This window comes from Sus scrofa, chromosome 7 (assembly GCF_054392235.1).
Source record: "Sus scrofa isolate SSC_HxYL_T2T_F1_AM1 chromosome 7, Sscrofa_HxYL_maternal_Yorkshire_Landrace_v2.0, whole genome shotgun sequence".
In the NCBI taxonomy this organism is placed as follows: Eukaryota; Metazoa; Chordata; class Mammalia; order Artiodactyla; family Suidae; genus Sus; species Sus scrofa.
In genome coordinates, this window is record NC_139389.1 from 128,602,824 (window position 1) to 128,629,595 (window position 26,772).

The 26,772-nt window shown below is 41.0% G+C and overlaps 1 protein-coding gene across 6 annotated transcripts in view; it reads right to left on the reverse strand.

Annotated features, from left to right (window-relative positions):
* Window positions 1-2,789: 2,789 nt before the first annotated feature.
* ATG2B (autophagy related 2B) overlaps window positions 2,790-26,772 on the reverse strand; it is a 79,684-nt gene continuing 55,701 nt past the window's right edge. For 5 of the 6 annotated variants that reach the window (XM_013978411.3, XM_021098164.2, XM_021098162.2 and 2 more), the window contains exons 33-42: window positions 22,278-22,472; window positions 21,226-21,327; window positions 14,749-14,827; window positions 13,397-13,601; window positions 10,316-10,385; window positions 9,881-9,963; window positions 8,813-8,934; window positions 8,415-8,569; window positions 7,608-7,757; window positions 2,790-4,104 (exon numbers count right to left, since the gene is read on the reverse strand). In XM_013978411.3, the coding sequence (XP_013833865.3) occupies window positions 3,874-4,104; window positions 7,608-7,757; window positions 8,415-8,569; window positions 8,813-8,934; window positions 9,881-9,963; window positions 10,316-10,385; window positions 13,397-13,601; window positions 14,749-14,827; window positions 21,226-21,327; window positions 22,278-22,472 (1,392 nt within the window). In that variant the 3' untranslated portion in view covers window positions 2,790-3,873. 6 annotated transcript variants of the gene reach the window in all.

The following is a 26,772-nucleotide window of genomic DNA, read 5'->3' on the forward strand; positions in this document are numbered from 1 at the left end:
TTCACATAACCCTCCTTTTTAACCTAAGATGCATAAATTTATATTTGATTTTTTCTATTTGATACCAATTGGTATGCACAGCTGAGGCCTTTGCCTGGTATTTGCAACGGCCCTTACGTTCAAGAAGTTTAAAGAGCTTTATAGACATTTTCTCTAATGTCTTAAGTCGGTCAGAAAGATGTGAAGGAAAGCAGGGAATAAGACTGCTCACCACGGATCAGCAGCCCTGCCACGATCCCCGTGTTCCTTTCATTTATTTATTTACGTATTTGTCTTTTTGCCATTTCTTGGGCCGCTCCCGTGGCATATGGAGAGTCCCAGGCTAGGGGTCTAATCGGAGCGGTAGCTGTTGGCCTACGCCAGAGCCACAGCAATGCCGGATCCGAGCCGCGTCTATGACCTACACCACAGCCCACGGCAATGCCGGATCCTTAACCCACTGAGCGAGGCCAGGGATCGAACCCGCCGCCTCATGGTTCCTAGTTGGATTCGTTAAACCACTGAGCCACGACGGGAACTCCTCCATGTTCCTGACACAGTACATACCCCATGCAGGTGTGCGAAACAGAAGCAAAGTTCAATGATTTCTCTTAAGCCGAGTCACGCAGCTTTTTACATACGCAGACTCTAAATGAATCGTCTAAAAACAATTAATCATGTCTCTCCTCCCTGGTGAGAGCACACATGTGCCCAGGACCGGAATCAACAGCACCCAAGGGAGCTAAGCGCCCCTGAGAGCAAACATGTTGTTTGGGCTGTTTGGAGGCTGAGCAAAGGCACCAAACCGACAGAACAGAGTTTTTAAGGAGATGGTTAAAAAGTAATTCCCTTAAAACCTGGAAATATTAAAATAGCATTTAAAAATGACACATAGCAGGAAGCAGGAAACACTGGTTTTCAGTCTTTTCGCCATTTTAGGTACGTTGCTACTTGGGAAGTTTTTTTTCTTAACGTGAGTTCTGCGCTATACAAATTGGACCCAGATTTGCCCCAAATGAACGTCTACACTCTGATGTCTAGAAAACACATTGCATCCTGTCCGTGCTAAAAGGCAAATGCTGAGCGGACGTTCTTGTAAACTCAGCCATCTGTGGACAGACGGGGAGGGAGACTGGGCATCTGCATCAGCCCTAAGCAAGAGATGTCAGCGTGGCCTCCGAAGCCTCTCAAACATAAGCGGGGCTGTAACGCTGTGAGGTTCTGAAACTCAAGCTTGCTCACCTGGACCCCTGGGCGATACGTCCAGACACAGCGCAGCAGCATGTGGACACAGCCTCCTCCACCCTCAAGTCAGCCACAAAGGCACTGGGGCCGTTCAGAAACACATTAACCTAGGAGACCCACGATCTGGAGGAGCCGAGACTACCGTGGGTGTGGTGTGGCCAGAGAGCTCTTCTTCAACAACGCCACCCGTCCAAGGGGTGGGCAGCGGGCACCCCGCTGAGCTCCACCTCCCTCCCCATCATGCACACACGTGCACACGTACTCGTTTGAAGACCTCCGCTGGGCTTTGCAGTAAGAAACCCCTTTGTTCAGAGAGGGACACTGAGAGAAGCTGAACGTCTTGGCAAAGTCATCTGCTTGCTCAGTCACACAGCTGGCAACACAAAGATCCTGCCCAACGCTCTTTACTGTGTCATCATGACACAGTAAAAAATTGTAAAGACAGTATGAAAAATTTGAAAAGACAGTATGAAAAAAGACAAAATGAAGAATATTTAACAATGCCCAAGTGTTCGAATATAAGCAGGTCTTCCATATAAACATCTCGAGGAAAGAGCAGCTTCCCTGGTTGAACTGACAATCAACAGACCCGTGACACCGAATCTTTCTGAGGCACCAGACGTGGATTCTGTCAAAGCAGGGGCAGCGGGGCAGAGCAGAGAAAGAGCCCCGTGGAGATCACTTCATAGAGAGAGAAGTTTAAGTGGGACTTATAAACCTAATTTGCCAAGACCCAGGTCCACCTACAACCCGGAGTGCAAAGAAGAGGATGCCTATTTCTCCCTGTATTTTATCTAACTGAGCTCAAATAATGACTATAGAAAATATGAGACTTTCTATTTTTAAGTTAGAGCAAGTGTTTTTCACTTTGTTTAATCATCACAGATAATATACCCAGCATGTTCCAGTATTAGGGAAAATCCTGGGGTCGACGTGAGAGTGGTTGGCAGGCGTCCGCGAAGCAGGCCGAGGCGTCATGTGGTATCAGCATGGCCGGCGTTCATTCAGGACCGCGTTCCACGGGGCCTCCGTCTCACTGGCGCAGAGTAACGCAGTCCTGGGAGGCTTCAACAGGGGGTTTTCTGAGCACTGTCCTTGTAAGTCTTTTAGCAGTAAAAAGGAAACGAAATAAAACTGAATGCCATTTAACATAATTTTATAAATTTTAAATGTTCAGACTTTTGGGTTACATTGTTTTCTTGTTTAGAAAGTTTAGAGAATGAAACTGGTTCAATGGCATCTTCCAACCCCAAACTGAAATGCAGTTCTGAAATGCAAATTCATTCATCTCGGCGACATTCCCCTCGCTTTAGAAAATGAGAAATCACTTCATGAACCTTTAAACAGTGCATGAATACAAAGTCCTAAATTTTCTTTCTGCTAAAGAAAGTCAGAGACTAAGTTCTTGAGAACAGTTTCCCTCTCATTCCTAGGTAATGATTTGCTTGATATTAACCAAAATCAATTTTGAGAAAAGTGTTCCCAAGGATCTTGGAATAAATCCTAGTATTGCATCTACGAATATGTTCTAAGAAAAGCAAAATATTCATGGAAGCATAAAACAATTTCACCTTTAAATAAAAATATTTTATTCATTCCTGACAGGTTATCAAAATGTACATTGTTAACCAAGTAAAAATGGTACTTCGAAATAGCTGACTAGGGCGCATGTGGAGGATTTTTGGTTAATTTCAAAAGCGTAAAAATCACTTCCAATCTCCCTTTCCACACGTTCCCAATAAGCTTACACCATTCCTGCTTAAAACGGAACACAGAAACAATTACATGGGCCCCAGTTCACGAATACACACATTTTTCATTTACACTCAGATAAATGAAAGTTATTACATTTGAGTTACCTTCCTTTGCCAAAAACCTTCAGGCTTACTCTTCTTTGTATTTTGTGTGACTCTGTAAATTACATACGGAATATAGCACATTAATCTACACGCAGCACACACACACACACACACACACACACACACACACACACACACACACACAGGATAAAGTGCAACACAACAGAACAAGTCTGTGACATTCAGGTTCTCCAGCTCCCACGGAAGGATTTTCTGAATAAATGGGAGCGACGTTCTCAAGTGCATGAACACTAAACTCGACAGACCAGGTTGTTTTTTCCTCACTGGTATTTATACTGAAAACCCTATTTGCTTTACTTTCCCTGTGGCTTCAGTCTCTCATTTTCAATGAAACTTTCAGAGCTGTGATTCGTTTTAAACCTGGAGAAAAAGTGACTCCTTGGAGCAACGTAAATAATGCTTTCAAAGGGCACCAATGTTTTTGAGCACTCTGTACTGTCAGAGGAGGTTCTGAACGAGCGCATCTGTAACAAGGTAAATGACAGTCACTTTAACAAAAGCAAGCACTCCACTAACTCGGCAGCAAATGCTTGACAGACTTTGGACACCAGCCACCAAACACTTCTACAGGCAAGTACCACACTAGCCCTAAAATGTCAAAGGGTTCTGGCTGCATGTTGTTTTGATACTAAATCATGTAACTATGAAATGGTTTTGTTCCTGAGATGAGCACAATAAAAGTAAATGAGTTGCCTCCAAAGCTGCCAGTGGGACACCATGCTCCTTATTTCCAGCCTCGTCAGCGTCTCCAAGAACCCCTTCCAAAATGTCAGTCTTCCCCGTGGCGCCACTTCTGGGATTCGTCTTGCCGAACATCTGGTCTCATCTGGTTTCTCATGCCGCCCAAGACGTTCGAGGTGGCTTCTGTGGCAACAATCAGAGGCTTCACCACCGCCGGAGGGATCTGGCGCAGGACCTCGCCCACGGCGCCCGTGACCCCTCTGCTCTCGTGTTCCCGAGCTGCGGTTTCGTAAATGGTCTGAGCCGTGTCTGTGAGTCCCTGGAAGAGGCGGGGAGAGAAGCGGTGAGAAAACCCTCTAAATGATCCCGAAATACACACCTCAGGAGAGTTCTTCATGTCAGGTTTGCAGCTAGACAAAACACAAAAACAGAAGCATACTTCTGAGACAACCCAGGATACTTACTTATGATGACTAAAACTCTAAGGGAACGTAAGAGGCAGTTATTACCACCTAAACTTTTGTTGTGACATGACTGTGAGGCAAATGGAGCCAAACTACAAGTTCACAAAGGGAAGCGTACGGAAAAGGTGAGCAAGGCGAGAGGAGCTTTTCTGGCAGTTTTAATCATTCTAGTTAAATCGAACTTAGCAAACAAGGCTGCCTGAATAAACATAATCACTAAAGGAATATAGTAACAGCCCCTTCGACTCAACTGTAACAAGAAAACCTAATTCTACTAAGCTCCAGAAAACAACTTACTTTCTTTTAAATTTCTGGCTATGTACTGGAAAAGATAACTGCGGAACTTCTAATTAAGAGAAGAGCCTAAATAGGACATTTTATTGGATTAAGCAGAGAATATTCTGAGAACACAGAGCAGGAACATGTTTAATAATTAGAAACAAAGCTTCTGTATAAGTCACCTTTCTTATAACCATATAATATTAAAATAATCATGACTGCTGAGCAGCTAGATACATAAATGCATAGGTCCAGCCAAAGTAGTAAAATTTCACACGTAACTTTCAAATCTCTTTCATCTGTCTAGCAGCTCAAAGTCCCTAAGGGGCCACGAGGCACTGTTCCAGCGTGACCATTCAGTGACGGGCACAGCTCAAGGAACTCAGGGCGCTCCAGGGAAAACCAAGAAACCCTGACCTGACCCCACATCCGGCCATCGCTCTGACAACCTCACGAGAGTGACATTTCTACCCAGCACAGCAGGAAAACACATGTAATATCATTTGAGGGAAAAGGTAGCACAGAGAACTTAAAACTAAAGATAAACGCTATCTTTAAGACTATCTACCAAATAATAACCAGTAAGTAAAACTGTAACTACAATGAAGAAAACGCTTACGCTTTCAGCCTCTGCCCACCCCCCCACCCCCCGCCGCCCCGCAGCTCCTCTCCCTAACCAACAAACAACGACCAGGTACCAGCTTATCCTAACGTGATGATTAACACGTACATGCAAGTAAACTGAAATCTCAGTCCCATCACTGAGCTGCATGACCTTAGACAAGTGCTTTAAATGGGGAATGAGAATACTTGCTTGTCAGAATTAGATGAAAGGAGGCATCTAAAGAGCTTGGCGCAGCGTAGGAGGTGCTAAGTGCTCATTAACTAACGCCTAGATGGCCAGGAATCCCCTCACTGCTACTCCCTGACCACCGCAAAGCAGACCACGTGGAGCAAGGGCTGGCAAACCGCCTCTGCAAAGCGCTGGGCGGGAGGTATTTGCCAGGCGGGAGGTATTTGTGGGCCACATGAATGGAACCTTGGATCCTCCTCTTCTTCCTTTACGCTCCCCCCACCACCCGCCACATTTTTACAATCCTTTAAAACTGGAAAAATCATTCTTAGCTAGAAGGTCCATAGGAAAACAGGCAAAGGCCAGATCTGACCTGCTAGCTATGGCCTGCCAACCCCTGATCCTGGGAAACACCTGCAGTGTTTTCTCTTGATCTCTGGGCTCTCAACTTTTAAAAGGAAAAGAGGCAGTCTTTCCTAAAACACCATTTAGAAACCTCTACTTAGAACACTGACGACACAGGATCCGGACTCCACCTCATCAGGCTCTCTCTTCCACAGCCGTTCATGCTCACCCGGCTCCTTCCGTCTTCACACTGGCAGTTTTAGAGAACTAATCACTAGACCCAAATTCCTGGGTTTCAGTCCAGGCTCTATTACCGACTGACCACGGTCCTCAGTGGGGCTGGGGGGGTGGGGATGGGGTCTCCTTGCTGAGCCCATTTCTTCAACTCCAAGTGGGGAAAACCACCTATTTTTAAGGATAACTACACTGAGCACAAAGTTAAGTGCACAAATACATTTAAATGAGTAGAGATTAAACTAGACAAGCTTTTATTTTTTTCTTTTCAATGGCCACACCTGCATATATGGAAGTTCCCAGGCTAGTGCTTGAATCACAGCTGCAGCTGCAACCTATGCTGCAGCCACAGCAACATCAAATCCCTAACCCATTGAGCGAGGCCGGATCAAACCAGCATCCTCACAGAGACACCACCACGTCCTCAACCTGCTGAGCCACAACAGGAACGCCTAGGCAAACGTTTTGTGAACCGCAAAGGGCTACATATCCAAGCGCTGTTCTATCTGGCGGCCAACTTGCCCCTGCTGTGCCTTAAGCTCAGGATGGTTTTACAAACCTGATTTCTAACATGTCTGCTGATAACCGGCCGATCCTGACGTGTGTAGGAATAGGTCTGACTGGTGATTATCTCTTTAGTCTCCTGACTAAATCTCTTTTTAAAAAAGACACATGACCAGTGGTCTTGCTTTTATTTACCCACTAAAACATGTCTTGGGGGCTCCACATCAGTGGTCTTCCCACCATCTGGGATCACAGAGACTACTTCTGTAGGTAAAAGACTTTTGCCTATCAGAATATGACAGGGGAAAATACCTTTAATGAAATTCTAATACACGAATTATAAGTAAAACGGCAGCAAATTCCATGTCATATGTCCAAAAAAAGATTAAGACAGGGAATGCCCCTGTCAACAGCCATAAAGACCAGGTTCAACAAAATTACAATTTGGTGATGCTTTTATTTTTTTATTTTTTCCCTTTTAGGGCCACACCCACAGCATATGGAGGTTCCCAGGCTAGGGGCCTAATTGGAGCTATAGCTGTGGGCCTACACCACAGCCACAGAAACTTGGGATCTGAGCCACGCCTGCAACCTGCAACACAGCTCATCGCAATGCCAGATCCTTAACCCACTGAGCGAGGCCAGGGATCGAACCCACAACCTCATGGTTCCTAGTCAGATTCGTTTCCACTGCGCCATGACGGGAACTCCAACATGAATATATCTTGAAAGACAAAAGTTATCGAAGGATACATATGGTACTATTCAACTTTTAAAATATAAACAACAGTATTTGCTTATGAATACATACTTGTGTGAAACTATAAAATCATACACAGAAAAAATATGTACCATCTCCAGAAGGTGAGATGGGATCAAGGTTTAAGATTCACCTGAAAGACGGCATCTTTTAAACAAAGCTGAGGAAAATACGACAAAATAAAATTAGGTGTGAACTCCACTGGTGAGCTCTCGTGGTGTGCTGCTCTCACGCCCTACTTGCTTCTGTGTGTGAAGAAATCCGTTTTTCCACTAGATCGCCTCTCAGGAGGCGGCCTCCTCTCTTCCTCGGGCAGGTACCTGAGTGCGCCATCGGCAGCAGTTCCCAACCCGCCCCAGGGGTTTCTTCAGAACGAACCAGCGCTCGTTAGACGACACCAGGAGAGCACACAGCGTGGCTCTGGCTCGTCCCTCGGTACTCACCTCCTTCACCACGCTGTAGGCCTTGGCCACGCCTTCCCTCAGGTCCACTGGCTGGTGGGCTAGCCGGTGATGAGGGAACCTTCTGACCTTCTTGGGCTCGATGGCAAGGGTACCAGGAGACACCATGTCATAGGCGGTCTCTGCTGCTGCCTGGATCATTTTATCAGAGTGAAAAACGAATCAGAACGAAGCCCGGAGATGAGGCTCCAACCGTGTACCTCCTACAGGAGTGAGGAAGAGGAGCAGCAGCTCATGCCCGAAGACAGGCACTTCTGTAGCATTTAAATGCCTGACTTCACGACAAGACCGGTCAAGTGCACATTCATAACCAATATCTGGATTGACCTGATTTTTTCGGTCCCTCCTCTTGTCCTCTGAGAACACTCTCGATGTTACCAGGTTAGACAAGAATGCATGGTCTGTGGACAACTGGATAAGGTTAACTGGAGCTTAATACTTAATATAACAAACCTTAGTGTGACTTCTATTGGATCGGCAATGGCCTCCTTACATTCAACTATGGTCTTTTCATATAAATGTGGTAAAGAAATCCTGAACTAATGTTAATAGTTATAATTTACCTAAAATAGGCAAACAAATGTGACACTATAGTCCATTGCTTCATTCTACTAATTATTTTTAACACTGGACAGCTAAGCAAAAAATAATAATAAAATAATGATATTATACCAAAATATTCTCAGTATTTTGCATATTTTCACAGTACCACTTTAAAAACAAAAGAATCCATCTGTTTGCAGTGGCTCTTCTGCTTTGTGCAGATGAAGGTGGCCTGTGGAAAGATACCTGTATGGTCTGAACCATCCTGTTGGTGAGTTCCAGAGCAGCCATCGCAGTTGAGGTGCCAAAAGAGGCAGCGCCTCTCTGAAATCCTCTGACGATGCGGCCATCCTTCCGGTACTGCTCAATTGGTAACCAGACCAAGTCCTTCAGGCCTTGGACTAGGACAAAAGGCAACACACGGGAATCAGGAGCAGTGCTGGAGCTCAGGGCTCTGCTGTCATTCTAACCCTGGGGTTTTTAACCCTCAAATGGGAGGCAAAATATTGCGTGTGACTAACACGGAGGGCTTCTAGGAAGATGGCCCTCACGTTGACTCTCAAAGGTACCCACTACCCCGAAAGGGTTAAGAATCACTCACCAGGCAAAACAAATTATCTTCTAATTAAAAAAAGAAAACTCACCTAATTGTACCAGGGAATGCATAGGCCCAACACCTCCCAAGATTCCTGGTAGCTGGTTCTTCTTAATGTCAGTAAGCCATTCGGTGATCGCATATGCGAACAGTTTGTCAACACCTAGCAAACTAGAGCAAATGACTATTAGAATATAGGAAGGAGAATGAAATTTAGAGGTTTATGTAAGTTTGGGGGATTTCTTTGCTTAAGACAAAAGAAAACAGACAAATTACAAGGACAAAACTTAGTGGATTTTCAATTTAAATATATACATACGTGTGTGTATATGTGTGTACATATAATATATGCATGTATATTACATGTAATATAATGTGTTTTTATACATACATACATATATGTATATACACACACACACATATATAATGCGACCCAACTGTAATGGTAATAATTTCTACAAGGCTTAGATAATAATATACACAAGTGTGTTTTTCCACTGTTCTTACTTCTTCAATATCTAAAGCTTTGGCACAGGATTAACTCAATGTCTATAAACAGCTACTAAGGACCAGGCTTTTCACTAACTGAGCTAATTTATAACTTTGGGAAATAATTTAAAAACATTCCTAACTATACCTGTTTTTTAAAAAATTATCCTCTCTCAAATTACCTCTATACCTTCAGAATAAAAATTAGCCCCTAACCAGTAAAAATCCTCCAAAACTGAGCTCTCTACAAGTAATACTGTGAAATAATTAAATTATATATGCTGGGAGTTTCATTGTGGCTCAGTGGTAATGAACCCAACTAGTATCCGGGAGGATGTGGGTTCGATCCCTGGCCTCGCTCAGTGGGTTAAGTATCCCAGATTGCCATGAGCTATGGTGTAGGTCACAGATGCAGCTCAGAACCTGCATTACTGTGGCTGTGGTGTAGGCCAGCAACTGTAGCCCCAATTCGACCCCTAGCCTGGGAACTTCCATATGCCACATGTGTAGCCCCTTTAAAAAAAAAAAAAAAAATTATATATGCTTAACTAAGAAAACTTAATTTTTAATTTATGGTAAATTAACTTAGAAACTATATCTTAGAGTCTCATATAATAAATCAACTCACCCATGCCGATAGAAAAGTCTCTTCAGCTTTAGTTCAGAACAGTTTAACTGGGCCAGACCAATCAAAATCCCAGCTAATGTACCCTTCAAAATTAAAAAAAAAAAAAAGGGCCAAAATAATCTGTTAATTGAGATACTCAACAGTTAAAATAGTTGTTATCTGAGTCAAAGCAATATTCGCTAATGAAGCTAAAACACTTAAAATATTTACAGCAAAAAAACATGCATTTTATATGACCCAATTTATACTAAATTGTATGAATGGATTCTTAAGAAAATTATATTTAATTTACTTTGAAAACAGAATTAAATCTTAAAATGTTGCATTTCATTTCACAAATATGAACTATGATGGAAAAACTTATTTAAAAATTGCACCCACGAGAAAAACAAATGAGATAATTTTGCAGAGTATATTTGTACAAGATTTCCAGACCTGATCCATTGATACGTGTTTGCCATGATAATCAAGTCGAATGGGAACTTCTGACGTGAATCTAAATTCTCTGAAGATGAAGAAAGGAGGGGAGTTATTTACAACCAAATTTACTCATAGCTGAAATTAGATAGAAATTAACTTGTTCAGTTGGAGAATAAAAACAAAACCACAAAATGAAGAATGGGACCACACTAAGGCCTAAGTAGAAGAGTGTCTTTTAGCTCTTCCTTTTTTAGGCAATATAACAACTAAACCGACGTTATAAATTTTGTTGATTTTGTTATATTTAAACTTTCTCACAAAAACCTTTTCCTGGCTCACTAAACAATGTTTATCTTGGAGAAACTTATTCTGGCAGATATTCCGTTCATACAGAGAACAAGTTAATAAAATAACCTTCAAGATTAAAGCAAATAATATAATCATTAACAAGAAGTAAAAAAAAAAAAAGAGCTAAGGTATTTATTTTAGTTCTCTGATGAAGATGAAACAGAAAGACCCAGAAGACCCAGAGAGGAACCTTAGTTCTATCAGTTAGAGGGAGGCAGTCATGGCAAGTAACTTAAGTTCTGAGCCCAAAGGTCTTCCTCAGTAAATATTTATTTTTAAAATTTATTTATTTATTTATTTTGCGTTTTAGGGCTGCACCTGCAGCATTTGAACGTTCCCAGGCTAGGGGTCAAATTGGAGCTGCAGCTGCCGGCCTACACCACAGTGAGCTGTGTTTGCGACCTACACCACAGCTCACAGCAGCACTGGATCCTTAACCCACTAAACGAGGGCAGGGATCAAACCCACATCTTCACGGATACTAGTCAGGTTCGTTACCACTGACCCAAAATGGGAACTCCCATCAGTAACTTTTTAAATACCACCTACATTTGTGAATTTTAGTGAACATTCTTGAAATTAATGCTTGCAAGTAGGATATTAACACACAAATGTTAGAAATTCTGAATGAAATTATAATTAGACACTAATGGTATACATCAAACAAAAGCAGTTAGCTTCTAAAAGCTGAACTGCAAACTGAAACTTGAAACACATTTTTACTACAAAATTAACATCAGCAGTTATATCCTAAGGCATCTCACAAAAGTCCACTTAACATACAGTAAGAGGGAAATGCTATATTTGTATCAATCACCACAAGACGCCTAGGAACTCAGGGTATCCCCGCCCTTCTCAACATGCTTCTGCATTTCATTCTCCTGGCAAGAGCCCCTTGACACCTGCCTCCTCCTTCCTCACGCTTTTCCTCCAGGGTATATAACAAGCCAAATCATGTCTCTTTATTATCTGTAAGCTCAATTAAGTAGGGATTTTTCTCTACTTTGTTCATTGTACCTAGATCAAAATCTGACATTCATGTAATAAGTGTTCAGTAAATGTGTGTGGAATGAATAAATGTCTGGGGAGAAGGGACTCTTACACCACTACTAGAAACTTGCTGGATTTGGGGTTAAGAAGATCTGTTGTCTAGTCCTGGCTTGGCCACTCACTAATTATGTGGCCTTGAGCAAGTCAGCTTTCCCGTCTGGGCACTAACTTCCTCATCTGTAAAGTACGTAATCTGAACGCTCTCTCCAATTACCACCGCAGGGTCCCTGGCCCTCTGGAGCTTTAACAGTTGAAACAGAACTCCACAAGCTGTTTTAAGTAGTCTAATGAAAAAAAAAAACAAAGATTTACTTAAGTCAGCGAGGCCACACAAACTGACTAAAAAGTGCCCAATTTCTGTGCCTTCAGGCCAGAACTGTTAACAATTCAATTTTTTTTTTATACTGGTTACCCAGTGTTTACAAAAAACAAACTGGCTGTTTACATATCATTAATATTAAATAAGAATTTGAATTATTACAATTTTGGGGGGAGTAAAAATGTTAAATTAAAAAAAATCAGGGGGAGTTCCCATTGTGGCTCAGTGAAAATAAATCTGACTAGTATCCATGAGGATGCAGGTTCGATCCTTGGCCTTGCTCAGTGGGTTAAGGATCCAGCATTGCTGTGAGCTGCGGTGTAGGTAGCAAACACGGCTCGGATGTGGCATTGCTGGGGCTGTGGTGTAGGCTGGCAGCTATAGCTCTGATTGGACCCCTAGCCTGGGAACCTCCATAAACCATGGATGCAGCCCTAAAAAGACAAAAAAAAAATCAGCGTAGGAAAATAAGAAAAGCGGTGGCTCTTCTCTTGCAGTAGAAAAGTTTAGAACCACCTGAGAGCCTCTTACCCAGGATCTTTCCAATTCTCATATTCTACTATATTTTCTATTTTCATCAATATGCAAGATAATTACAATATGAAAACACTTTAAAGTAGTTATACTGCCTACTCTGGGTCATACCTAAAGTCTAACCTCAGAACTCACAGAGAAAGACAGGATTTGGGGACCCCTGCTGTCAGTGAGAGAGCAGTAGAGAAAACCAGGGGAGGGAACGAACTGTCTGTCACAACACTGTCTCCTTCCAACAGAGCCGGGCTCCATCCCTACTCTCCAGGGCTGGGAAGGAAAGACGACGAGAAGAGCGAACGGCCTGGAAATGAGGGATGAGCTCCACCGCGCAGCCAGCTGGCAAGGGCCTGGGCTGTGGTCACAGCAGCCGGCAGCAGCACAGGGCCTGAGCTTCCTGACAGCGCCAGCTCAGCCAGAGCGGAGGGCGCGGAAGGCAGGACAGGGATGGGGGGAGAAATGAGGCAGAGAATTCCCATGAGGGACAGTGGAGGCTGCCGAAGCTGAGGTGTGGGAAGGCAGGAGGAGGAAGGCAGCATCGTGCTGGAGGAGACACAAACAGGCCACGGGGTGACTGGGAAGAGAGGGACAGGTGGAAAAGAGAAGGAAGAAGCTAGGAGGACGCGGAAATCCCTGCTACAGAATCAACAGGACGATGAGTCCTGAGCCCGGGTTACTGTGTGTAAACGAGAGGGGCAAGCAGGTGGGGCCCACAGCGCCCTGCGGATTACCTGTCAGTGCAGAGAAAAGCTGATGTAACCTCATGAGTTCCGGCACATGAACACAGGAAAGAACAACCTTCAAGACCCAAAGATAACTTCATTTGTTATCAAAGCTAAAGGACTTACCTAAAAAACACCGGCTGATCACTAAACGATGCTTCTTCAGCTGAGAAGGTCTCTTCTTCCCCATTGACCACTTGCACGGAGGTGGCACTGTCATTTTGGGGAGGTTGCTTTGGCCCAGGGAAAGAAATGACTAGATTTGGCTCCTTCGAGGTGCTTAAATGTCTTGGCAAACTGCAGGTGACATCAGCTCCAGGAGACTTTTTAACTAAAAATGTAATGTGCACATTTGAAAAATTAGATACGCTCCTTTAAAGCAAACACACATATAGTACATCAATCTACATTTAACTTCTTTTGCTACATTTCATTTAATAAATACAACCATTGCTGACAGAAATCTTTCACCTTTCAAATCATTTCAGGAGTCCCCCTTATCTTCAGGTTCACTTCCCTAGGTCAACTTTAGTCCAAAAGTATGAATCAGAAAATTCCAGAAATAAGCAATTTGTAAATCTGAAACTGCACATCACTCTGAGTAGCATAATGAACCGTCACATTTATCCCACCGGAATGGGAGTCATCCCTTTGTCTGGCATATCCCACCCGTGGCTCACTGAGTGGCAGTCTCGGTTATCAGACCAACTGGTGTGTATCGCAGTGCTGGTGTTAAGTAACCCTTATTTGATTAATAATGGCCCCAAAGCACCAGAACAGTGAACAATTGAGATACACCAAAGGGAAGCCATAACATGTTTCCTTTAAGTGAAAAGGTGAAAACTCCTGATTTAACAAGGGAAAAAAAAATCATATGCTCAAGCTGCTAAGATCAACAGTAAGAACACATCTGCAAAACTGCAAAAGGAAAAAGAAATTCATGTTCATGTTGTTGTTGTACCTGAAACTGCAAAAGTTACAGCCACAGGGCACGATGAGTGCTGTGTTAAGACGGAAAAAGCACTAAATTTGTATAAGACATTTTAAGAGAGAGAAAGCATGAGAGCACATTCATGTAACGTTTACTATATAGTATAATGAATACTATATATAGTATACTGTTCAGTATAAAATAATTGTTCTATTTTGTTATTAGGTATTATTGTTAATTTCCTATTGTGCCCAACTTATAAATTAAACTTTATCACAGGCATGTATGCATAGAAAAAATTGACTATATTTAGGGTTTGGTACTATGGGCAGTTTCAGGCATCCCCTAGCAGGCTTGGAACATATCTCCTGACGACAAAGTGGGACTACAGTACTTTTACAGAAACCACATTTGCACAATTTAACACAGAACATATTTATATGAATGAGAATAAATATTTTAAGCACATTCTCAGAAAGGCCTCATAACAATCAAAGTCAATCCAAGTACTTCCTATAGATTTTTTCAAACTATACATATTTAATACCTTCAGGATCTGGAGCCATGAGAATCTCTACTTCTGTAGAAAGACTTGTGAAGAAATCCTTCAGGAAGAACAAGGCATCCTAAAATTAATTAAGAGATGTTATTGTAATTAAAATGGTTTTTTTTAAAAAGGTGCATCTATTTCTAAAACCATGAAACAAAGTATCTTAAATTCTCACATTCTGCTCATTGTTCATACACAGCTAAAATTTATTCGGTGCCTACTCTGTGCCAGGCATTGCTCCTAACTTTTCTCTCTCTCTCACAAACAAACGCACACATACACTCTTGTTCATTCTCATACTGAGAAAATTAATTTATAGATGCAAAAATTAAGACACAAGTAAGTTAGAAATTAAATGGTTATTTCTAAATCAAAGTACATTTTAGTTTTCTTAGAAATACAGCAGTCTCGGGGGAGAAGATTAAGATGGCGGAATAGAAGGACTGGAGCTCAACTTCTCTCCTAAAAACAACAAAATTCACAACTAAAAGCTGAGCAATCTCCACCCAAATGGACTGGAAACCTTAAAAAAGACACCCTACTCCAGAAGAAAAAGAGGAGGCCACATCCAGAGGTAGGACGGGCGATTTCACGATATAAACAACCCCAGCCCTCCCGGGTGGGAAGCTCCACAGACTGGAAACTAACTGGTTCACAGAGATGCACCTACAGGAGGGAGAGTTCTGAGCCCCACATCAAACCCTCATGTGCGGGGACCTGGCACTGGGAGAAAGAGCCCCTGGAGCATCTGGCATTGAAGGCCAGTGGGGCTTGTGTGCAGGAGCTCTGAGGACTGGGGGAAACGGAGACCCCATTCTTAAAAGGTGCACACGGACTTTCACGTGCACTGGGTCCCAGGGCAGAGCAAGGTCTCCATAGGAATCTGGGTCAAACCTGACTGCAGTTCTTGGAGGACATCCTGGGAAAACAGGGCTGAATGTGGCTTGTTGTGAGGGACGGACATTGAAGGCAAAGCTCTCGGGAATATTCAGCAGCTGCCTTTCTCTGGAGGGGGCCATTTTGGGAAAATCTGGCCCCACCCATCAGTCCACCTGAGAAGCCCCAGGGCAAACAACAACCCAGGTGGGATCACAGCCCCGCCCCTCAGTAAACTCTCGCTCCCTAAAGACCCCTCAGGCACAGAGCTGCCTCTAATCCCATCCAGAGGCTAAGCCCCACCCACCAGAGGGATTAGAAATGGCTCCACCTGCCAGTGGGCAGGCATCAGCCTCTCCCATCAGGAAGCCTACAGCAAGCCCCCATACCGACTTCAGCCACAAGGGGGGCAGACACCACAAGTAAGAGAGGCTATGACCCTATTAGCTGTAAAAAGGTCACCACGCCAAAAACCTAGAAAAATGAAAAGACAGAGAACAATAACTCAGATGAGGGAGAAAGGAAAAACCCCAGAAAATCAGCTAAGCGAGGAGGAGATTCTTAGCCTCCAGGAAAAACACTTTAGATTGTTGATGCTGAAGATGATGCTAGACATTGGAAATAAACTGGAGGCAAAGATGGATAACTTACAGGAAACACTGAGCAAAGAGATACAAGACATAAAACTTAAACAAGAAGAGATGCAAAATACAATAACTGAAATAAAAAATTCACTAGAGGCAACTAACAGCAGAATACAGGAGGCAGAAGAACAAATAAGCAAGGTGGAGGACAGATTAGTAGAAATTACGGATGCAGAACAGAAAAGAGAAAAAAGATTGAAAACAAATAAAGAGAGTATCAGAGAACTCTGGGACAATGTTAAGAGCACCAACATCCATATTATAGGGGTGCCAGAAGGAGAAGAGGGAGAGAAGGGGACAGAAAAAATATTCCAAGAGATAATAGCTGAAAACTTCCCTAACACGGGGAAGGAATCACTCACTCAAATCCAGGAAGCACAATAAGTACCATATAAAATAAACCCAAGGAGGAATACACTGAGACACATATTAATCAAACTAACCAAAATTAAAGACGGAGAAAATCTTGAAAGCAGCTAGGGAAAAGAAACAAGTAACATACAAGGGAACCCCGATAAGGTTATTGGCAGATTTTTCAATAGAAACTCTGCAGGGCAGAAGGGAGTGGCATGATATACTTAACGTGATGAAAGGAAAAAACCTCCAACCAAGATTACTTTACCCAGCAAGGCTCCCTTCAGATTTGAAGGAGAAATCAAAACCTTCACAGATAAGCAAAAGTTGAGAGAATTCAGCAACACTTAACCAGCTTTACAACAAACACTAAAGGAACTTCTCTCGGCAGAAAAGAAAAGACAGCAACAGGAAACAAAAATTCCCCAAATGACAAGGCTCACCAGTAAAGGTATATATACAGTAAAGATACGAAATCATCCACGCACGATTATACCACCAAAATCAGAAATCATGAGAAGAGGTGGGTACAAATACAGGACACTAGAGATGAACTAGCAATTAAGAGAACAACAACTTAAAACAATCTCATATACATATAGACTCATATCAAAATTTCAGAATAACTACAAACCAAAAATCTACAATTGATACACAAACAAGGAATCTCTGAAGAAGAAATATATCTCATAGTAAATAAGTGCATAATCCACCATGAATGGGGTCATTTGACATCATTCCTGGGATGCTGAAGTCTTCTTAGATCTGATTCGGATTTCCTCTTCATCAAAGAATTTATGATAATTATAATTAAATAATGCAACTGTACAATTAAATAATACAGTTCTCCAATTGTACCATTTCTCTCCATGGTATAATGTAAGGTCTATGATGTCTTGTAGATCACATCACCTAGAATGGTGTAATGCCTATACTGAAGAATCAATAAGATGTAACAAATTGTGAGGACATGTTTATATAGTTACACTGTTTTTTAACCAATTTATGCATTTTATATTTTACTAATTTTCAGAGAGTGTATTATTTCTGTTATTCTTACCAGTTATTCTTTGTATTATGCTATATAAAACATTTAATGATATATAAGGCTTTCTTCTTTATAAATTTTAGTTGCACAATATACACAATTTTAATATAATGCTAATTTTTAAAGAAAAATTGAAATGTAATAGATAATACTAAATAGTAAAGATGAAAGCCATACAAAATGGGATAAAGTATAGAATAAATTTCCTATTTGTCTCAGCATATTTTCCATTCCACTTCTCCAGAGTGAGTCACTTAGTCTGTTTCTTAAGATCCATGGTGTAATAATCTGTGTGAATGTAATTGTGTTTAAATATATGTATTTTATTCTGTACAAAAAAATTAAAATTAAATTTAAAAAAATAAAGTGACGCAGGCATATAAAAAAAAGAAATATATCAGTCTCATTCGGCTTTAGTTCTCTCTCTGAATTGGTAATGATAACATTACTCACAGTAAAAATAGCAGCTAGCATGTACTGGACACTAGGATGTGCCTTAAACGTTCTCAGTGTCTTACTTCTGCTTTCACCACTATGTTATATCGCCTTAACACATTGTCTTCCTTGAACATGATATTCAAAATAAAAGTTAAATAAAATAAAATCACCCTTTCAGTGCGGTCTTTTGTGAAATGGATCTGTTCTGATGTGTATGCAAGACATATCTGCCCATTATTAGCAGCTCCACTAGGCTTACCTCATTCAAACCAACAAATCCATTTTGAGAATTTGAATGTTAAATACCTGAACCTATTCTTTCTTATTCTTCCCTTCCAGTTGAAAAATCCTACATTAATATAAAACATTAACATTGCACCAAAACGCAACGCGAAGGTGAATTATATATGTGGTGGCAACCAAAGTCTGACTGCTAATTCCAGTCAGGTGATCTACCCCTGGTCACATTTCTCAGCAGGATAAATGATGGAAGTTAAAAACTTATTTCTCTAGAGCGCTTATCCTACCCAATGACCTCACATCTCATCTCACAACCTGAATTAGGCCCTCGATGCCTTTACAGAAATTCCTAATTTTACATTCCTTAAGACACAGCTTGAGTGTCACCTCCTCCAGAAAGCCCTTCCTGATCACCCCTCATCTTCTGAACGCCCAGCCTGGCTTAGGAGCCCTCTTCCTGGGGGACATATCTTTTTGCCGGTCTGTATCACAGGGAGTTAAAATCATCTGCTTTACATCAGTTTCCCAACTACACAGAGACCTCTGAGGAGGGGATGTTTATTCATCTGCGTATTCCTAGTATAGAACTGGAACGAGGCTGGTGCTTAGCAAATGATTTGGAATGAACATATTTCCCTACGCAGATTTCCAGGCACTACCATACTAAAATGATCACCAGACCAGGAAAGTCAGGAAATGTGGCCCTTCGGATCTCGGATCTCAAACTGCCTAGTTACACGAGCTCCACCACCTACTCACCTCACGACTGGGAAAACACCCACCTGCCTCGAGTCCTGCCTGCCCTACGGGTACACTGAGTTTAGGAAGCAACTATGCCAAATTTCAACAGCAATGCGGCTTTTTGAAAACATGGGAAAACAATATGTTGCTTTCATACTGTCTTTGAAAGAGTCAGTCAGTGATAAGCTTGGTAAGAAAAATGTTACTGGAAGCATTATCATTCATCAGCTGATTTGTTTTCAACAGAAAAACTGAGGGACGCAAATATCTGGCTTTCTATTCAGATGCCACTTGGCATGGCATGTCGATCTTCGAAGACGCAAATTAGAAAGGACTTTTACGTACACATTTACGTCAGGAAAGGCGTATACATTTGCTTCCCCGGGTCTCATATCCTGGGGAGTTATTTCTCATTCCTCCTCAGTTTAGTCATCACATTTATCTCCCTGATTATTTTTGCTAAGATTACTATTAAAATCTCCATTTAAAACCATAATGCTTTATAGTTACAAAGAACAAATTAAGCTCCGTGTAAAGAAAAGGTCTACTAAAGAAAATTGGGGAGTTCTCCTCGTGGCGCAGTGGTTAAGGAATCCGACTAGGAACCATGAGGTTGCGGGTTCCATCCCTGGCCTCGCTCAGTGGGTTAAGGATCCGGCGTTGCCATGAGCTGTGGTGTAGGTCGCAGAGGCGGCTCAGATCCTGCATTGCTGTGGCTCTGGTGTAGGCCGGAGGCTACAACTCCGATTAGACCCCTAGCCTGGGAACCTCCCTATGCCACAGGAGTGGCCCCAGAAAAGGCAAAAAGACAAAAAAAAAGAAAGAAAAAAAGAAAGAAAATTGGGCTTGCTAAGTTGGGTAAAGTCATGACACAAAGATAAATCTTGCTGAAATTCTTGCTCCCACTGGTGATTTTCACAGATCACATTTCCCATAAATACGTGATCGTATTGCTTCTGGGACAAGATGGATAAATAAAATTAAAACGTGGGTTTCCAAAGAGAGTCCTCTTATAATGAGAAAACATAAGTCCAAACTACTCACTGGCAAGTCTGACCCAGCTCAGAAGCGTCAGATATTAAGCACAAAGTTGTGCTAAACTGTACTTCACAATACATTTTATCTGATATGCCTACATTCTGTTTATAAACATTTAAAAGTACTCCTGATATATCTGTTACTCAAATAATTAATCATTATTCAATCGATACTATTTAATCAAACATATAATACCACCCTATACTATAATCCTATTAATACCACTCGTTTTCTAGTTTTATGTGCTCCAGTTAATATGAATAACAACTAACACTTTTGACCTTTAACACTGAGTGCCAGGCAGCAAGCAAAAAGTTTTACATACATTGCTCTCAGTCCTCATTTTTTTAAAAATGATGTTACGTGCACTATTATCAGTTAAGAAACTGAAGCTTGGAGCAGTGAAGTTACTCACCCAAAGCCAAAGTAAAAGGGAACGGAACTGAAAGCCCAAGCCTGACTCCAAACCCACGCGCCTTGCTACACTGCACCACAACACAACATCATGGCTTCATATAACTTAAACAAAGTTCGTAAAAGAGGCACCAACAATGTTTTAAATAGCTCTCTGGTCAAAGAAAAAACCCAGAATAATTTAAGGGATGCTGCTAGAATACAGGGAAGGGGATTTCTTTATCTCTTTCCATAATCCTCTGTTGTTTGTGATCTGCTATGTGCCAATTTACTAATTTGGTCATTTGCCCAGGGTAGAAGGAATTGTTTTTCAGGCGCTGTGATTACAATTTCCTATATATTTCAATAAAATATAACAGAGATCCTCTAATACTCTGAAACCACCTGGATATCTGCCTTAGGAGTATGTATGTAAAGATGAGAGAAAATGAGAGGCAGGTATGAGGTGCTATGTCACACAGACCAAGAGTGGGAGACTAGAGGCTAACACCTAACAACCTTTACCCACTAGCAGTTCAGAAGAAATTTGCCCTCTTATCGGCAGAAGTCGCTTTTAATTATGCAGCTTCCACGAATGTTATATGATCATCAACATTCTAATTCTACTAAATTAAATCTCTCATCCTGAATGCAGGGTATACGGTCAGTCATAATTCCGCGCATTACGACTGCAGTACAAACCTGGTCAATATTGAGGCGAAGTGGCATTAGTGACACTCTCAGGCAGCACTCCTGTGGGGACCTGCCAGACTCTGGGCGCACGTGTAATGCTTTAACCGTCAACTACAAGATGAGAAAGAGAAGCACATGTTTTCCCCAATGATGCTATGACCTTGTTTTCATTTAAAAAGCAGTATCAAAAAAAGAAAAAAATCCTATTTCTAGTTCCTATATCAGAACAAAAAGTGGAATTATTTTACCCTCTTTCCCTAGATGCCTAAATCTAACTTTTCTGGTCACACACTCTTTCAAGAATCTGATGAAAGATACGGATTCTCTTTAGAGGAAAGAATGCAAATGATAAAGCTATGCTCACAGTCGTAAAGGAGTCCACTGAGCCCTGAGGCTAATCAACCCACAGACCCGTATTCCAAAGAAAACGCCTCTGACGTCCTACGCTGATTATTTCTCTTCTACTAAGATTTAAAAAGTGTTAGAAATCTCGAACACTGGCTATAATTTCATGTAAATATTTTAAGTGTCTTGTGTGGATCACTATGGACTTCTGGTTTTCCTCAGGTATCAATATATTGGCGATCATAGAAATGACACGTGAAATAATTTTTAAAACATAAAACTTTGGAGTTCCCATCATGGCTCAGTGGTTAACGAATCCGACTAGGAACCATGAGGTCGCGAGTTCCATCCCTGGCCTTGCTCAGTGGGTTGAGGATCCGGCGTTGCCGTGAGCTGTGGTGTAGGTTGCAGACGCGGCTCAGATCCCTCATTGCTGTGGCTGTGGTGTAGGCCGGCGGCTATGGCTCTGATTAGACCCCTAGCCTGGGAACCTCCATATGCCGTGAGAGCCGCCCTAGAAATGGCAAAAAGACAAATAAATAAAATAAATAAATAAATAAAACTTTAAGCAGCATATTTAAAAGAGGTTTTCATACTAAAATGGGAAAAATATCCCATAATTTTTCCCAATCTAACTCTTCTGCAGTGAGATATAATAAAAATACTTTTCCTAAACTAATATAATATACCAAATATATAAAGTTTTAAAATCTTACCATGTTGGAATGAGCTTTCCGGGGCATTTCTTTACTGCAATACAGGTACAAAAACTTATTCATCTGGGATGTTGCCAGCCGATCTCGAATTTCTAGATCCTGCACAATGAACACCTGCCGGGAGACCGGATGTTCCAAGAGGCTGGAATCACATTCTGGTTTGCATGGGGGGTAGACCTCATGCTGAAACTTCACCTTTACAGACAAGAAAGAACACAGAGCAACCCGTACATTTTAATTAGATTTTTCTTTTAAATGCAAAATATCACTCTTTTTTAAAAAAATTCTCAGCTTCCCATCTCGCTTTCAGGGAACATCACATTCCTACATTATTCATGTATTATTTATTAATCTACATGTCCACAACCACACAAGGATAAGCCTGACCAACTTTTCTTATCTGACCTTGGCGAAATCCCTACCCTTTCCAAGCAAAACACTCAATAGGATTAAGTCATAAAACTACCATTTGCATCCCTATGAAATTGCTTGAAAACGAGGCGGTGTTCAAGTTCCAAAAGGGGGCAAAGACACAATTAAGTATATGCGATTATCATCACTACAATATTTCTACACTAAGCACCCTCATGTGAGACACTTGGCACAATCCCAGACAAGCCGACAGAATTAAAGGCATCAATGGCACCGGCAGCCTGGCCCTGTTGGTGTCTATATGTTCGCAAAGGAACTGACTCATGTGCTAGCCAATGGCAGGCCTTTGCAGATAGATCCAAGGCAGTAGTTTCTCAAGTGTGGTCCTTGGAAAAGCAGAATCAGAACCATCTGGGAACTTCATTAAAAATGCAAATTTGTGGGCGCTACCTCAGACCTAGCGAATCAGGAACTCTGGGGCTCAGAAACCTGTTTTAACAAGCCCTCAAGGGGATCTGAATGCTGACACGCTTACTCAACTCTGAGATGCTGCTCTAGGGGTAGCCAGGGAAAACAAAAACAAAACCCCTAGAGCCTAAAGCCATTACAGAAAGCACAAACAAAACCCAAAGGCAGCAGAAGGAAAGAAATCATAAAGATCATAGCAGAAATAAATAAAATGGAGACTGAAAAGAAAAACCACAGAAAAGATCAATGAAACTAAATGCTGGTTCTTTGAAGAGATAAACAAAATTGATAAAGCTTTCGCCAGACTCATCAAGAAAAAAGTGAGAGGGCCCAAATCAACAAAATCAGAAATGAAAAAGAGGTTACATCACAGAAATACAAAGTATCATAAGAAACTACTACAAGCAACTATAAGTCAACTAAAATGGACAACCTAGAAGAAATAGCCAAATTCTTAGAAAGGTACATCTCCCAAGACTGAACTATGAAGAAACAGAAAAAATGAACAGTTCCCAGTACTGAAATTGAATCAGTAATTTTAAGGCTCCCCACAGGCAAAAGTCTAGGACCAAATGGCTTCAGAATGAATTCCACCGAACACTTAGAGAAGAGTTAATACCTATTCTCTGAAACTATTCCAAAATATTGCAGAGGAAGGAATACTTTCAAACTCATTCTAGGAGGCCACTGTCACCCTGACACCAAAACCAGACAAAGATATCGCAAAAAAAAAAAAAAAAAAAAAAAAAAAAAAAAATTTGCAGGCCAATATCACTAATGAACACAGATGCAAAATCCTCAACAAAATACCAGCAAATCGATTCTAACAATACACTAAAAGGATCACACACCAAGATCAAGTGGGATTTATCCTAGGGGTGCAAGGATTTTTCAATATCTGCAATCAATCAATGTGATATACCATATTAACAAGCTGAGGAATAAAACTGTATGATCATCTCATTAAATGCAGAAAAAGCTTTGATAAAATTCAACATCCTTTTATAATAAAAACTTTTCAGAAAGTGGGTATGAAGGGAACATATCGCAACATAATAAAGCCATACATGACAAACCCATAGCCAACATCATACTCAACAGTGAAAAACTGAAACCATTTCCTCTAAGATCAGAACAAGATAAGGATGCCCACTCTTGCAACTTTTTTCAACACAGTTTTGGAAGTCCTAGCTATGGCAATCAAAGGAGGAAAAGAAATAAAAGGAAACTGGAAAATAAGAAGTAAAACTTTCACTGTTTGCAGATGACATGATGCTACACACAGAAAATCCTAAAGATACTACTGGAGCTCATCAATGAATTTGGCAAAGTTGCTGGATACAAAATTAATAAACAGAAACCTGTAGCATTTCTATACTCTAACAACTCAGAAAGAGAAATTAAGAAAACAATCCCACTTACCATAACATCAAAAAGAATAAAATACCTAGGAATAAAGCTACCTAAGGAAGCAAAAGACCTGTGCTCTGAAAACCCTAAGACACTGATGAAGGAAACTGAAGATGACACAAATAACAAATGCTGGAGAGAGAGTGGAGAAAAACAAAATCTCCTACACTGTTGGTGGGAATGTGAACTGGTACAACTACTACAGAAAACCGTATGGAGGTTCCTCAGAAAACTAAACATACAACTACCACATGATCCAGCAATCCCACTCCTGGGCATCTATCCAGACAAAACCATAATTCAAAAACATACATGCACCCCTACATTCAAAGCAGCACTGTTTACAAAAGCCAAGACATGGAAACAACCTAAATGTCTACTGACAGATGAATGGATTAAGATGTGATATATATATATATATACACACACACAACAGAATACTACTTAGCCACACACAAAAAAACTAAATAATGTCATTTGCAGCAACATGGATGCAACTAGAGATTATCATACTAAGTGAAGTAAGTCAGAAAGAGAAAGAAATACCGTATGATATCACTTATATGTGGAATCTACAATATGGCACTAATGACAGCACAAACTTTTCCACAGAAAATAAACTCATGGACTTGGAGCACAGACTTGTGGTTGCCAACGGGCAGGGGGAGGGAGTGGGATGGACTGGGAACCTGGGGTTAATAGATGCAAACTATTGCCTTCGGAATAGATAAGCAATGAGCTCCTGCTGTGCAGCACCGGGAACTATATCCAGTCACTTATGATGGAGCAGGATGGAGGATGATGTGAGAAAAAGAATGTATGTATGTATGTGTGACGGGGCCACACTGCTGTACAGTAGAAAACTGACAGAACACTGTAAACCAGCTATAATGGAAAAAATAAAAATCATTTAAAAACAAATAAATAAATAAATAAACTAAACCACGGCACTAATGAGCCAATCTACAAAACAGAAAAACAGACTCAAAGACATAGGGAACAGACTTGCGGTTACCAAGGGAGGTGGGGAAGGAGTGAGAGGGACAGGGAGTTGGGGTTAGTAGGTGCAAATTATTACATTTAGAATGCATAATCAATAAAGCCCTACTATATTACACAGGGAGCTATATACAATCTCCTGGGATAGAACATGATGAAAATAGTATTAAAAAAGGAATGTGTATCTATCTATATAAATATATAGAGATATGACTGAGTCACTTTGCTATATAGCAGAAACTGGCACAGCATTGTAAATCAACTATACTTTAATTTTAAAAAAATGAAAGGGAAATAAAGCAAACCCATGTTCCATAGGGGGGGGAAAAGGGAAAAGAAATTAAAGACAACAAAAACGGATGTAAAGATATATCACGTTCTTAGACTGAAGGAATCAATACTGTTAAAATGACCAAGGAAATCTACAGATTCATTGCAATCCCTATCAAATTACCAATGGCATTTTTCATAGAACTAGAAAAAAATTTTTTTTAATTTATATGGAAACACAAAAGATCGCAAATAGCCAGAGCAATCCTGTGCCAGAATGGTACTGGCACAAAACAGAAATTTACATCAATGGAACAGTATAGCCCAGAAATAAACCCACACACTTACGCTCAATTAATCCATGACAAAGGGGGCAAGAACATACAATGGGGAAAAAACAATCTCTTCAACAAGTGGTGATGGGAAACCAAAGAACTACGTGTAAAAGAATGAACTTGAAACATTCTCTAACACAACATACAAAAATAAACTCAAAATGGATTAAAGACCTAAATGTAAGCCTGGATACTATAAAACTCCTGGAGGAAAACAAGGGCAGAACACTCTTTGACATAAATCATAACAATACTTTTTTGCATCCATCTCCTGGAATGGCACTTAATTAAACTTCAAAGCCTTTGCACAGCAAAGGTAACCATAAACAAAATGAAAAGACAACCTATGAACTGGAAGAAATATTTGCAAACAATGTGACCGACAAGGGACTAACTTCTAAAATACACAACCAGCTCATACAGCTTAATATCAAAATAGAAACAACCTAATCAAAATTGGGCAGGAGACCTAAATACAGACATTTCTCCAAAGAAGACAGAGATGTGCAATGAAAAGGCACATGAAAAGATGCACAACATCACTAATTATTAGAGAAATGCAAATCAAAACTACAATGAGGTACCACTTCACACCAGTCAGAATGGCCATCATCAAAAACTCTACAAGTAGGAGTTCCCGT